At 46.0% G+C, this 14,812-nt stretch overlaps 2 protein-coding genes across 3 annotated transcripts in view; both read left to right on the top strand.

The window, feature by feature from the left end:
* Positions 1-1,860: 1,860 nt before the first annotated feature.
* LOC134336565 (avidin-related protein 1-like) lies at positions 1,861-5,514 on the top strand. The gene is given in 4 exon segments (XM_063030847.1): positions 1,861-2,112; positions 2,201-2,414; positions 4,717-4,837; positions 5,379-5,514. Coding segments are annotated over 4 exon segments (633 nt in total). The 5' UTR covers positions 1,861-1,875; the 3' UTR covers positions 5,440-5,514.
* A 1,243-nt stretch (positions 5,515-6,757) lies between these two features.
* mrps7 (mitochondrial ribosomal protein S7) overlaps positions 6,758-14,812 on the top strand; it is a 33,936-nt gene continuing 25,881 nt past the window's right edge. For both annotated transcript variants that reach the window (XM_063030846.1, XM_063030845.1), the window contains exons 1-2: positions 6,758-6,878; positions 7,520-7,711. In XM_063030846.1, the coding sequence (XP_062886916.1) occupies positions 6,817-6,878; positions 7,520-7,711 (254 nt within the window). In that variant the 5' untranslated portion in view covers positions 6,758-6,816. The remainder of the gene's footprint in view (positions 6,879-7,519; positions 7,712-14,812) is intronic.

Genomic DNA, 14,812 nt, shown 5'->3' with positions numbered 1-14,812 from the left:
CCTATGTAACTACCATTGTAGGTGTTTATATCCTAACTTGTTCATGTTTGCTCCTACCCCCAAACATAATTATCCAATCCCTATGTACTTATTTACTTAATTTTATCATTTTTTATGAGAGTGAGCAGTTTCAAGTTCCTGGGTGTCAAGATCTCTGAGGATCTAACCTGGTACCAACATATCGATGTAGTCATAAAGAAGGCAAGACAGTGACTATACTTCATTAGGAGTTTGAAGTGATTTGGCAAGCCAACAAATACACTCAGAAACTTCTATAGTTGTACTGTGGAGAGCATTCTGACAGGCTGCATCACTGTCTGGTATGGAGGGGCTACTGCACAGGACCGAAAGAAGCTACAGAGGGTTGTAAGTCTAGTCAGCTTCATCTTGGGTACTCACCTACAAAGTATCCAGAACATCTTCAGGAAGCAGTGTCACAGAAAGGCAGCGTCCATTATTAAGGACCTCCAGCACCCAGGACATGCCCTTTTCTCACTGTTACCATCAGGTAGGAGATACAGAAGCCTGAAGGCACACACTCAGCGATTCAGGAACAGCTTCTTCCCCTCTGCCATCCGATTCCTAAATGGACATTGAACCCTTGGACACTATTTCACTTTTTTAATACATATTATTTCTGTTTTTTGTACAATTTTAATCTATTCAATATACATATACTGTAATTGATGTACTTATTTATTTATTAATATTATTTTTCTATATTATGTATTGCATTGAACTGCTGCTGCTAAGTTAACAAATTTTACGTCACATGCCGGTGATAATAAACCTGATTTTGATTGTGATTCATCTTCCCTTCAACTGGAACTATACTGGGACAGCCAGGTATCGTAGCAGTTAGCTTAATGTCAGTGACCCAGGCTCACTTCTAACGCTGTCTGTTTCTGACCATGTGGGTTTCCTCTGAGTGCTCTGCTTTCCTCCCATATTCCAAGGATCTGTTGGTTAATTCAGTGACACAGGTCATTGCTGGAGGGTCCTGTTAGTGAGCTGTGTCATTAAATAAATAAACTACCTCTTACAGCTAGTGGCCTGAAGTGGTCATTCTTCCTCTGACTGAGTGTCTCTAGTACTTCCTTTTCCATGTTCCCGCTCACACGTCAGGTTGTCTGGTCCGTACTTCTGGTCTCGCTCTACCCTTTGCCTCAAATAGTAAGATTGTTCTCAAGTTGCAGTCTTCCAGTTTGTGGAACCTCAATCACCAGAGACAGGAGTCCACTATCCCCACTCTACTGTCTCCAGTAGATATAATACAATCTTTAATTTTTGTGCCATTTCTTTATTCTCCAGCATAACTTAATGTTTGTCAGCAAATGTTATTTTTTATATCTCTATACAAGTTCTTAGTGTTTTTCGTAGTTCACCCTTACTTCATAATCTTCTATTTTGATTACCCTTTGCTGAATTTTGCAATTTTCCCACTTGCATCTCTAATGATCCAACACCATTCCTAACTTTTCCCTGAGGGGCCTTTGTGAATTATAAATTATTTAAATAAAGACACAAGACTGGAGATGCTACAAAATCAATAATTGTGAGGAAAACTCGGCATCTGTGAGAGGGATTGACTCCCTTCTAGTCCAAACCCTGCATCAGGAAGGAGTGTGGAGGCGGGAAGGTCACAATGAGCGGCCCTCATCAATCTGTAAACGCAGTGTCACGTATGTCACTATCCTGGGACGCTTTATTTCGGTGTTGGGGCTTTGGGATAATGAAGTTTTACTCTCCGGTGAAGGGCCGGGATGTGGGAGCTGCAGTAACAGCTCGGAGTATTCCGGGAGGGGGAGTGAGGATAAATGGTGGGTGTCGAAGGGTGAAGGAATTCTGGTTACTTTTCCAGTTGAGGTTGCTGCAATGGTCAGATTACAACTGTCGAGGCTCACACACTCAAAGGCAAAACAGTCACTGTTCAGCCGCTGGAGAACACGGGCAGAGATAAGCAGCAAAGAGACGAGTCAGCGACCGCGGGGGTAGGAGGAACTTCAGTCGGGTCCGGGAGTGGGAGTGTCGCTGATACTCGGAGCTGCGATGGAGACGCCGGGCCCCGCCGTTCCCCTCTTGCTGCTGGCGCTGCTTCTCCCCGGAATCTCGGTAAAGCCGGATGGCCGGGCGGTGGGGCGGGGGCGTTAGACGAGGGGCGCGTTTCCAACTCGCCGCACTCAGTGTCCGTGTTTTGCAGGCCGGCCGCTGTAACATGACCGGGACCTGGTGGAACGACCTGGGTTCCTTCCTCTACCTGAGCGAAGCCAAGGACCTCAGCCTGAACGGCCGCTACCAAACGGCGGTAGAGGCGGCGGTCGGGGAAGCGGGAGCCGACAGACAGGCGCCGGTGTTCGGCATCAGGCACGACGGCAAGGAGCCGACCTTCAGTATGTCGGCCGCCTGGGCTGGCGGTGAGTCCCGGTTCGACAGAGGACGACTGCCCGGCCGCCACGGAGGCCTAACAACCCTCGGTGTGAATTAACCGAACACTCACGAACCCCCACATAAGAGCAGAGCGTTTTATTAATCCCCAGTGTAAACAAATCTCTCTTACAGACTAATTAACCACGGATATAAATGAATTAATTTCAATCCTAATTAACTACTTTTATAAATATTCTCCCGTATCAGAATCAAGTGTATTATGTAGTGAAACTATTTTTAGTTCCCTTCCCCTGTGAGAACGACTGTGTACATTTACCCCACCTGATTATATACTGCACAGAACACCGCTCGAAGGTCAGTCATTTATTGTCAGACCTGTGCGATATAAAGCGTCACAGACACACTCACAGAGAAAAAGCATTCAGAAAGCACGATTTTTGCAAGAAAGAGCATAATTAGACAAAAAAATCAAGGTCCATTTTACCAAGGTGATCAAAGTGGTCACGGAGTTGATAAACTGTAGTGATTAGGGTTTTGCCTGTTCGTCCAAGAACCGAATGGTTGAAGTGAAGTAGCTGTTCTTGAACCTGGTGGTTCCTGTAGCTGCCAGAAGATGGCATGGCCCACATGAGAAGGATATTCGATACTGGATGTTGCCATCCCAAAGCAGTAGATACAGTGGGGAAGGATGTGCCCATGATGGGGCAAAGTCCACCAGTTTCTGCAGCTTCCTATGTTCCTGAGCATTCGAATTGCCACACCAGTCCATGTTTCAGCCTGTCAGCATCCTTCCAGTGGAGCCTCGGGAGAAAGTCAAGAAGCTGGAGTGTTTTTCTCCTGATTGCAAACCAGACCCAGAACAGGTCGTCCGATGTGTTACTGACCCTCTGCTGATCCCTCATTGTACACAGGTATATGGTCACCCTCCTTCCCCTTCCAGAAGTCAACAAACAGCTCTTCAGTTTTACTCCAGCTGAGCAAGATGTTGTTGCTGTGATACCACTCGACCAGATGTCCTACCTTGCCCAGTAAGCTGAATCATCTCCACCTGAGATTTGTCCAACAACACCGGTGTCATTAGCAAATTTGTATAAGACAGTGTTCAGATACACAGTGACTACACTGCCATACAGAGGGTAGAGGAGGAGACCATCTTTAAGGAATAAAGTCTTAACCTGCTCAACTTCTCCTGAAAACTCAGACCCTAGAATCCTCATAACATCCTTGTGAAGAGCAGAAGACATGGGAGCAGAATTAGGCCATTCAGCCCATCGAGTCTTCTCTGCCATTCCATCATGGCTAGTCCCAAATCCCACTCAACCCCATACACCTGCCTTCTCACCATAAACTTTGATGCCCTGACCAATCAGAAAACGATCAAATTCTGCCTTAAATATACCACAGACTTAACCTCCACCGCAGTCTGTGGCAGAGCGTTCCACAGATTCACTACTATTTTGAAGCTGATCCACCTAGTTCTGGATACCCCCATCATAGGAAACATCTCCACATCCAGCCTATGTACTCCTTTCAACACTCAGTAGGTTTCAATGAGATGCCCATGCATTCTTTTAAATTCCAGTGAATACAGGCCCAAAGCTGCCAAATGCTCCTCATATGTTAACCCCTTCATTCCCGGAATCATCCATGTGAACTTCCTTTGGACTTTCTTAAATGACAATACATTCTTTCTGAGTTATGGGGCTCAAAGCTGTTGACAATACACCAAGTGCGGCCTGACTAGCGTCTTATAAAGCCTCCGCATTATCTCCTTGCTTTTATATCCTATTCCCCTTGAAATAAATGCCCACATTGCATTTGCCTTCCTTACCACAGACAACCTGTAAATTAACTTTCTGGGAGTCTTGCACCAGGACTCCTAAGACCATCTGCACCTCTGATGTTTGAATTTTCTCTCCATTTAGATAATAGTCTGCACTATTGTTCCTTTTACTAAAATGCATTATCATACATTTCCCAACTCTGATTTCCATCAGCCATTTATTTCCCCATTCTTCAGTAAATCTTCACTGCGCTGTTAAAAAATCACTACACACCGCCTCTGTTCGCAAACCAGCCACCCCATCCTCAGGCCAATCACCCGCTTCCCATCACCCTACAAAATTAGTTTAAACTTGTCGGGATATCTCTAGCATAGAAGGCAAGCTTTTCACTCTACCTCACAATAATAAACTAATTCCAAAGATCCTCTGTTGAATAGGCAATTTCCAGGTGCATGAGTGGGAGAAGGTAGCTCCGCATTGTGACTGTGGTCTAATGGTGAAGGTTACTGGTGAGGCCTCAAGGAGTGTTTCCTCTTGTTATCAGGCTCCATCACATCCTGGGTCGGTCAGTGCCTGGTGCTGGAGGATGGGCACCAGATTCTGAAGACCATGTGGCTGTTGAGGTCTCCAGTTTCCAGCCTACAAGATAACTGGCAATCAACAAGGTGAGCCTTCATACTGTGTGGTCACACCCTGGGGTCTCTGCTGATATGTCAGCACTGATTCTATTTTCAAGGATTTGGGGGAGGAAGTTTGTTACGGTGAAGTGTTACACTGTAGGGAACACAAGGAAACAAAGACACAGCCTTAAAATTGGGATAAAGATACTGCAGATGCTTGAAATTTGAAATAAAACAGAAACACTATGGAGGTCAGGCAGACACTGGAGAAACAAGAGTAAATATTTTGGGTGGATGATCTTTTGTTAGAACCTGATAAAATCAGAGGCTGATCACGGAAGATACCTTCTTCTGCAAAAGCTGAAACAATTGTGGAGTTCCTTCCCAGAAAAATAATTGTGTGTTGCTTAGTTAACAGCCTCAAACCTCCTGAAGTTGGTTGGTAAGTTTTAGCTCCATTACAGTGTGAGGTTGGAGTCACAGTATAGAGTAGTCATAATCTTATGGACAGAAAAATAAGCTGGAGGCTTTGAACTGTCTTCTTCTGCCGTACTTTGTCCTCATTTTTATTTCTTGCTTCTTCTAGAATTGGAGAAGATACTTTTCACCGAACCGCAGGAGATGTCCTGTCAAAGGATCAATATTAATCTCTCAATCTTTAGCAGTGACATATAAATCTCATGTCCTGCAGCTGTGATTTTCAATAAAGCAAAATGCCAGTATTTCCAGGAGTGTGCTTACTGATCTATAACTCACATTGCCCATTGCTCTGAACTAGCTTGTCTGTGCCAGGGATGAGCAGCTTGTCAAGGCTCACTGTGTTCCAGGAGGGTTTGCTGAAGTGTGCATGTGCCATTGACCGACAGGATGTGGCAGACTGTCACAACCCACACACAGACTCAGCACAGTCAACTGGATCAGCAAATTTGCAGATGACACCAACACTGGGGGCATAATGGACAGTCAGGAAGACTATCAAAGCTTGCAGCAGAATCTGGACCAGCTGGAAAAAAGGGCTGAAAAATGGCAGATGAAAATCTCCCCCACCCTCCATTTTCTTACACGCAAGGGTATGGAGTGCTAACCTAATGAACCCTCCAGCATAGCTCAGGTCAAGTCCCAGCACCAACCTTGTAAGTTTCTCTGTACTCTTTCAATTTCACTGATATCTTTCCTGAATTACACACAATGCATCAGTCAGGCCTCACTAAAATCTTAATACAACTTCAACATAACTGATGAAGATCAATGTGCCAAAAGCTTTCTTTACTCCCCTGTCTACTTAAGATGCAATGGATCTATATTCCTAAGTCCCTGTGCTCTACCACTCACCGTCTTTGACCTTCCTACCTTGGTTGGTCCTCCCAAAACACAACAAACACCTCACACTTGTCTGCAAAGCAAAGGAACCGGGATTTTACACTGCAAATGTGGACATGACAGAGGGAGTAAACAGATGTAAATAAAAGGGCCCATTAGTAAGGCTACGAACGAGGAGAAATGCACAGATGAGCGGCAGACACTCAAAGCAGGTGAATCCCATTCCAATTGACAAATACTGTCCGGTTACCACCCTCGACTCTACCATTCTGCAACTGGCTGTACGATAGCTGGTGACGGGGAGCATCGCTTAGCGCTCGACACACACTGCCAGTGGGCCAGGGTCGTCACAATCTCAAAATGCCGGAGGAACTCGGCAGAGCCACCGAAAAGAGCGCTTCGGGCCCAGACCCTCATCCGAGACAGGTCCCGGCGAGCGGCCGCCGAGCTCCGGGCCTGTTTGTGACGCAATATCCGTGCTGCTGACTCCGCCCACCTCGCCGTCACGCTCAGACCCCGCCCACCCTCTCCGTGTCGCGCTGACCCCGCCCAACCCCGCCGTCACGCTCGGACCCCGTCCACCCTCTCCGTGTCGCGCTGACCCCGCCCAACCCCGCCGTGTCGCGCTCTCTGATTGGTGCTTGTTTTGCCGCAGTCAGGCGCAGCGGGGGCATCTGTTGTTGGGGTCCTCTCGTTGGGACAAGATGGCGGTGACCTGCGGTTGGCGGGTGGCGAGTATTCTGCATGAGAAAGTCCGGCCGTCGTGGTGCGTGTGGCAGTGGGAGGGGTTCCTGAGGGAACGGGAAGGGTCTTCGCTCGAAGCGTCGACTGCTTGCTCTTTTTCATAAATGCTGCCTGGCCTGCAGAGTTCCTCCTGCATTTTGTGTGCGTCCAGAGGGCAGGGGCAGGGGGAGGGGGAGGAGGAGGAGGAGCGGGAACGAGAGAATGGTGTGTCTGTGTATGTGGGGAGACTGTTGTGATTCAGAGGCAGCAGTGTCGGTGGGCTATGTGTGATTTGTATTATAGAGGTGTGTGTGTGTGTCCTGGGACTAGTGGGGTGGGTGTGGGAGGATAAGATGGGCTGCGGTGGGGCAGCTGGGCCATGCTGAGCTGATGGGGAGGCATCATTTGTGCCTGCGAGGTAGTTTATGCTGAAGGTAAAGAGGTGAGAGGGTAGGCCACACGGTTCGGGGGGGGAGGGGGTGGGTTGTTGTGAGCGTAAGTGTCTTAGCAAGCACGATGTGGGTCAAGGCCGTTGGCGTTGTGTGCGGTTTACAACCGTGGATCTAGTGTGGAGGGGTAATTGTGTTCCGGGTCATGCCAAGTGGGCTCAGTGCTGACGAGGGAAAATGGGGTTTTGGGATGCATTTGAAGTCCTAATCTGATCGCATTTCTTGGTATCACTAGGGTGACGCCGGTGCGGTGGTCACGATACAATCGCTATTACCTGGAGCCTGTGATCACAAAGGAACGGCATCGGACTCCAGTCACCGAGCTCGACACGGAGGAGAGGGCAGCCCTGGAACAAAAGGCGGTTCAACCAATAAAGGCTGCGCCAAGTGACAAAACCAGCAGTGTCTTCAGTAACCCCGTGATCAAGTCAGTGCAACAAAAATGCAAAAGCACAACAGGAAAAGTGGTTAAATCGTATTAAATGTATGAAGTGGCTTATACAGTTGATAGAAAAAAAACCAGCAAGTTTAAGATTAGAGGGTCTTAGAATTCTGCAGAGGCTGAAGACGTTTATGAAGGAAAGAAAATCGAGTAAAACGGTGGAAAACCGTAAAACCGGACTGTTTGAGCTTATGTAGGGGTGTAAAAAGAAAATGGCAAAACAAATGTTGGTCCATTCAGCAAAGATGGGAGAACTTATGATGGGGAATAAGAAAATGAAGAATCAAATTAAATTTAAAAATCACAAGCATCTCAGAAATACAGGAGAAATAAAGGCCTAGTGCAAATTGGGATAGAGAAGAGTGGAATGGGCAAAGAACTGTCAAGTGTGATACAGTGTAGGGAAATGGAAGGTCAGGTGCTTTTTAGAAGGAGGGGGTGTAGATCAAAACTTCCCAATGTTTATACCATTAAACAAGTGGTCCATTGACCCCCAAGTTGGGAATCCCTGGTCTGCACTCCAGAGGTTATTTATTTCTTTGTTTTGACTGTTAAGGAACTATTTAGAAGTTTTGAAGAAAAAGAGGGCATCACATTAACGCCTAAGGACTATTGAAAAGCCTAGAGTAGATTCAGGGAGCATGTTTGCTATCGCGGTGGGGTCTAGGATCAGAGGACACAGCCTCACAATACAAGAATAACAGAGATGAGGAGGAATTTAATTTTGCCAGAGGGTGGTGTCTCTGTGGATTCTTTGCCACAGATGACTGGAAACTAAGTCATTGGGTACATTTAAAGTGGCGGTTGATAGGGTCTTGATTAATAAGAATGTCAAAGGTTATATGGTGCAGGCAGGAGAATGAGGTTGAAAGGGAAAATAACTCAAGTCATGATTGAATGGCAGTGCAGACTTGATGGCTAACTGCTCTAATCCTGACCTTACAGTCTGTGTTAATGAGCAAGAAAACCAATACATCTCAAAAACTTGGTGACCCATTTCCCAGGGTTTCTTTTTGTCATCTTTGAAAATTATAGATTCCAGGATGGATGCTGCAGATTGAAGAGTAGCAAATGTGAGACCAGTCTTCAACGAAGGAGAGAGAGAGAGAAATTAGGTTCTTAAGACCATAAGACATAGGATTAGAATTAGACCATTCAGCCCATGGAGTCTGTTCCACCGTTCCATCATGGCTGATCCCGGATCCCACTCAACCCCCCACACCTGCTTGTCATAACCTGTGATGCCCTGACCGATCAGGAAACAATCAACTTCTGCCTGAAATATGCATGGACTTGGCCTTTGTCACAGTCTGTGGCAGAGCATTTTACAGATTTACTGCCCTCTTTAAAAAAAATCCACCTTGCATCTGTTCTAAAGGGTCACCCTTCAGTTTTGAGGCTGTGCCCTCTAGTTCTGAATACCCCACCATAGGAAACACCCTCTCCACATCCACCCCATCTCATCCTTTCAACATTTGGTAGGTTTCAGTGAGATCCCGCCCCCGTATTCTTCTAAATTCCAGTGAGTCCAGACCCAAAGCTGCCAAACGCTCCTCATATGTTAACCCCTTCATTCCTGGAATCATCCTTGTGAAACTCCTGGACACCCTCCAATGACAGCACACCCTTTGAGATATGGGGCCCAAAACTATTGACAATACTCCAAGTGCGGCCTGACTAGTGTCTTATAAAGGCTCAGGATTATCTCCTTACTTTTATATTTTATTCCCATTGAAATAACTGCCAACATTGCATTTGACTTTTTGTTTTACCACAGATGCAACCTGTAAATTAACCTTCTGGGAGTCTTGCATGAGGACTCCTAAGTCCCTCTGCACCTCTGATGTTTGAACCTTCTCTCCATTTAGATAATAGTCCACACTATTGTTTCTTTTACCAAAATGCATCGTCATACATTTCCCTACACTAACCCATCTGCCACTTTTTTGTCCATTCTTCCAATTTGCCTGTCTTGTTGCAATCACATTCCTTCCTCAGCACTACCTACTTCTCCACCTATCTTCGTGTCATCTGAAAACTTTGCCACAAAGTTATCAATTCCATTATCTAAATCATTGGCAAACAATGTGAAAAGCAACGGTGCTAATACTGACCCCTAGTCTCACCGGCAGCCAACCAGAAAAGGCCTCTTTTATTCCCACTCGCTGCCTCCTGCCTATGAGCCATTCTGCTATCCATGCCAGTAACGTCCTAGGGTTTTATCTTGTTAAGCAGCCTCGTGTGGCACCTTATCAAACGCTTTCTGAAAATCTACTGCCTCTCCTTTGTCCACCCTGCTTGTTACGTCCTTAAAGAACTAACAGATTTGTCAGGCAAGATGTCCCTTCACAGAAACTAGGCTGGCTTTGACATATTTTATCATTAGTCTCCATGTACCTTGAACCCTCATCCTTAATAATAGATTCCAGCACTTTCCCAACCACTGAGGTTGGGCTAAGTGACCTATAATTTCCTTTCTTTTGATTCCTCCCTTCTTAAAGAGTGAAGTAACACTTGCAGTCTTCCAGTCCTCCGGGACCATGCCAGAATCAAGTGATTCTTGAAAGATAATGACCAATGCATCCCTTACCTCTTCAGCAACCTCTCCCAGGACTCTGGCATGCAGTCCATGTGGCCTAGGTGACTTATCCACCTTAAGACCTTTGAGTTTGCCGAGCACTTTTTCTTTTGTAATAGCAATGGCTCTCGCTCCTGCTCCCTGACACTCACGGACCTCTGGCACACTGCTAATGTCTTGCACAGTTCCATTAAGTTCATCTGCAATTTCTTTCTCCCCCGTTCACCTCACCAGCATCATTTTTCAGTGATCCAATATCAACTCTCACCTCCCTTTTACTATTTATATAACTGAAAATCCTGCTTTATATTATCAGTTAGTCTGTCCTTCTATTTCATCTTTTCCCTTATAGTTTTTTTAGTTGCTTTTGTTGGATTTAAAAAATTTCCCAATCACCCAACTTCCCACTCACTTTTGCTACCTTATATGCCCTTTCCTTGGCTTTTATGCAGTCCTTAACTTCCCTTGTCAGTCTCGGTTGCCTACCCCTGCCATTTGAGAACTTCTTCCTCTGTGGGACACATCTATCCTGCGCCTTGTGAACTATTCCCAGAAACTTCAGCCATCTCTTCTCTGCTGTCATCCCCACCAGTATCCTCCTCCACTCCACCTGGGCAAGCTCCTCTCTCATGCCTCTGAAATTCCCTTTATTCCGTTGTGATACTGATGCATGTGAGTTATGCTTCTCCCTCTCAAATTGCAGTATGAATTCAATCCTATTATGATCACTATCTGCTAAGGGTTCTTTTATATTAAGATCCCTAATACAATCTGGGTTATTACGTAACACCCAATCTAAGATGACCTTTTCCTGAATAGACTCAAGCACAAGCTGCTCTAAAAAGCCATCTCGTAGGCATTCAACAAATTATCTCTCATGCAATCTGAGACCAAGCTGATTTTCTCAATCCCCTTGCATATTGAAGTCCCCCATTACAATTGTGTCATTACCCTTATTACATCCCTTTTCCAGCTCCCTTTGCAATCTCAACCCCACATCTTGGCTATTATTTAGAGGCCTATATATGATTCCCAAAATCGTTTTTTTACCCTTGCAGTTTAACTCCACCCACAAAGATTCAGCATTCTCTGACCCTATGTCACTTTCTAAAGATGTAATTCCATCTCTTACCAACAGAGCCACACCACCACCTATGCCTTCCTGCCTGGCCTTCTGATTCTAAGTATATCTTTTGCTGTTAAGCTCCCATCTATGGCCTCCTTTCAGCCACAACTCACTGATGCACACAATGTCATACCGACCAATCTCTAATTGTGCCATGAGTTTGTCCACCTTATTCTGAATGCTACGTGCAATTAAATACAGCACCTTCAGTCCTGCAGTCTTCACCCTTTTAAATTTTGCCTCTGTGGTACAATTTAACTTTTTGCTCTGTCTGCATTTGTCCCCAGTCATTGATTTGTCCTTCCTTACATTCTTGTTACGTCTTTCATCGACTTGTAAACCTGCTGGCTCATCCTCAGCTCTATTATACTGATTCCCATCCCCTACCATATTAGTTTAAACCACTGCCAACAGCTCTAGTAAACCTGCCCACAAGAATATTGGTTCCCTTGGATTCAAGTGCAACCTGTCCCTTTTGTACAGGTCCCACCTACCTCAGAAGAGGTCCCAATTATCCAGAAATCTGAGTCCCTGCCAGCTGCTCCAATTCTTCAGCCACGCATTTACCTGCCACCTCATTCTACTCCTATCCTCACTGTCGCGTGGCAAGGCAGCAATCCCAAGATTACTACCCTTGAGGTCCTGCTTCTCAGCTTCCTTCCTAACCCCCTATATTTTTTCTTTTTTTTCTTCCTAAGTCGTTGGTACCATACGTACCACAACTTCTGGCTATTCACTGTCCCTTTTCAGGATATTGTGGACGTGTCCAGAAACATCTCGGACCTTGGCTCCTGGGAGGCAGTCTCCCACATGTTTGCTTTTTGCATCCACAGAATCGCCTGTCTGTCCCCCTGACTGTAGGGTCCCCTAATACTACTGCCATTCTCTTCAGCTCCCTACCCTTCTGGGCCAGACTTGGTGCCAGAGGCATGGCTGCTGTTGTTTCCCCCAGGTGGGTCATTCCCCCCCTCCCCCCAACAGTACTCAAAATGGAGTACTTATTGCTGAGGGGGACGGCCACAAGGGAGCTCTCCACTATCTGACATTCCCCCTTCCCTCTCCTGACGGTCACCCATTCATCTGTCTCCTGCAGCCTTGGGGTGACTACCTCCCTGTAGCTCCTGTCTATCTCTACCTCACTCGCCCCTAACAAGACACAGGTCATCGAGCTGCAGCTCAGTTCCCTAACAGTCTCTTAAGGAGGTACCTGGTGCAGATGTGGCCATCAGGAAGGCTGGAAGTCTTCTGGAGATCCCACATCTGACACTCAAAACAGAACACTGGCTCTGTAGACATACTCCCTGTTCTCTCTAGAGTTGAATAAAAAATAAGGAATTGAAACATAGAAAACCTACAGCATGATACAGGCACTTCGGCCCACAAAGTTGCCGAACACGTCCTTACCTTAGAAACTACCTAGGGTTACCCATAGCCCTCTATTTTACTAAGCTCCATGTACCTGTCCAAAAGTCTCTTAAAAGACTCTATCGTATCCACCTCCACCACTGTTGCTGGCATCCCATTCCACGCACTCACCACTCTCTGAGTGAAAATACTTACGCCTGACATCTCTGTACCTACTCCCCAGCACCTTTAATGTGCAGCCCTGGGAAAAAACCTCTGACTATCCACATGATCAATGCCTCTCATCATCTTATACACCTCTATCAGGTCACTTCCATTCCTCCGTCGCTCCAAGGAGAAAAGGCCGAGTTCACTCAACCTGTTTTCATAAGGCATGCTCCCCAATCCAGGTAAATCTCCTCTGCACCCTTTCTATGGTTTCCATATCCTTCCTGTAGTGAGGCGACCAGAACTGAGCACAGTACTCCAAGTGGGGTTTGACCAGGGTCCTATATAACTGCAACATATACCTCTCGGCTCCTAAACTCAATTCCACGATTGATGAAGGCCAATGCACCGTATGCCTTCTTAACCACAGAATCAACCTGTACAGCTGCTTTGAGCGTCCTATGGACTCGAACCCCAAGATCCCCCTGATCCTCCATACTGCCAAGAGTTTTACCATTAATACTATATTCTGCTATCATATTTGACCTACCAAAATGAACCACCTCACACTTATCTGGGTTGAATTCCATCTGCCACTTCTTAGCCCAGTTTTGCATCCTATCAATGTCCTGCTGTAACCTCTGTCAGCCCTCCATACTATCCACAACACCCCCAACCTTTACGTCATCAGCGAACTTACTAACCCAACTCTCCACTTCCTCATCCAGGTCATTTATAAAATTCACGAAGAGTAGGGGTCCCAGAACAGATCCCTGAGGCACACCACTGGTCACCAACCTCCATACAGAATATGACCGGTCTACAACCACTGTTTGCCTTCTGTGAGCAAGTCAGTTCTGGAAGCACAAAGCAATATCCCCTTGGATCCCATACCGCCTTGTTTTCTCAATAAGCCTTGCATGGGATACCTTGTTAAATGACTTGCTGAAATCCATATACACTACATCTATGGCTGTACTTTCATCAATGTGTTTAGTCACATCCTCAAAAAATTCAATCAGGCTCGTAAGGCATGACCTGCCTTTGACAAAGCCATGCTGACTATTCCTAATCATATTAGACCTCTCCAAATGTTCATAAATCCTGCCTCTCAGGATCTTCTCCATCAACTTACCAACCACTGAAGTAAGACTCACTGGTCTATACTTTCCTGGGCTATCTCTACTCCCTTTCTTGAATGAGGGAACAACATCCGCAACCCTCCAATCCTCCGGAACCTCTCCCATCTCCATTGATGATGCAAAGATCATTGCCAGAGGATCAGCAGTCTCCTCCCTCGCCCTCCACAGTAGCCTGGGGTACATCTCGTCTGGTCCCGGTGACTTATCCAACGATGCTTTCCAAGAGCTCCAGCACATCCTCTTTCTTAATATCTACATGCTCAAGCTTTTCAGTCTGCTGCAAGTCATCCCTACAATCACCAAGATCCTTTTCCGTAGTGAATGCTGAGGTAAAGTATTCATTAAGTACCTCTGCAATTTCCTCTCCCACTGTCACACTTGATAGGTCCTATTCTTTCACGTCTTATCCTCTTGCTGTTCACATACTTGTAGAATGCCTTGGGGTTTTCCTTAATCCTGCCCGCCAAGGCCTTCTCATGGCCCCTTCTGGCTCTCCTCATTTCCTTCTTAAGCTCCTTCCTGTTAGCCTTATAATCTTCTGGATCTCTATCATTACCTAGCTCTCTGAACATTTCGTGAGCGTTTCTTTTCTTCTTGATTACATTTACTACAGCCTTTGTACATCACGGTTCCTGTACCCTACCATAACTTCCCTGTCTCATTGGAACATACCTATGCAGAACTCCACACAATTATCCCCTGAACATTTACCATATTTCTTCCGTACC

This window comes from Mobula hypostoma, chromosome 22 (assembly GCF_963921235.1).
Source record: "Mobula hypostoma chromosome 22, sMobHyp1.1, whole genome shotgun sequence".
Lineage (NCBI taxonomy): Eukaryota > Metazoa > Chordata > Chondrichthyes > Myliobatiformes > Myliobatidae > Mobula > Mobula hypostoma.
This window is presented reverse-complemented; position numbering and strand designations above follow the sequence as displayed.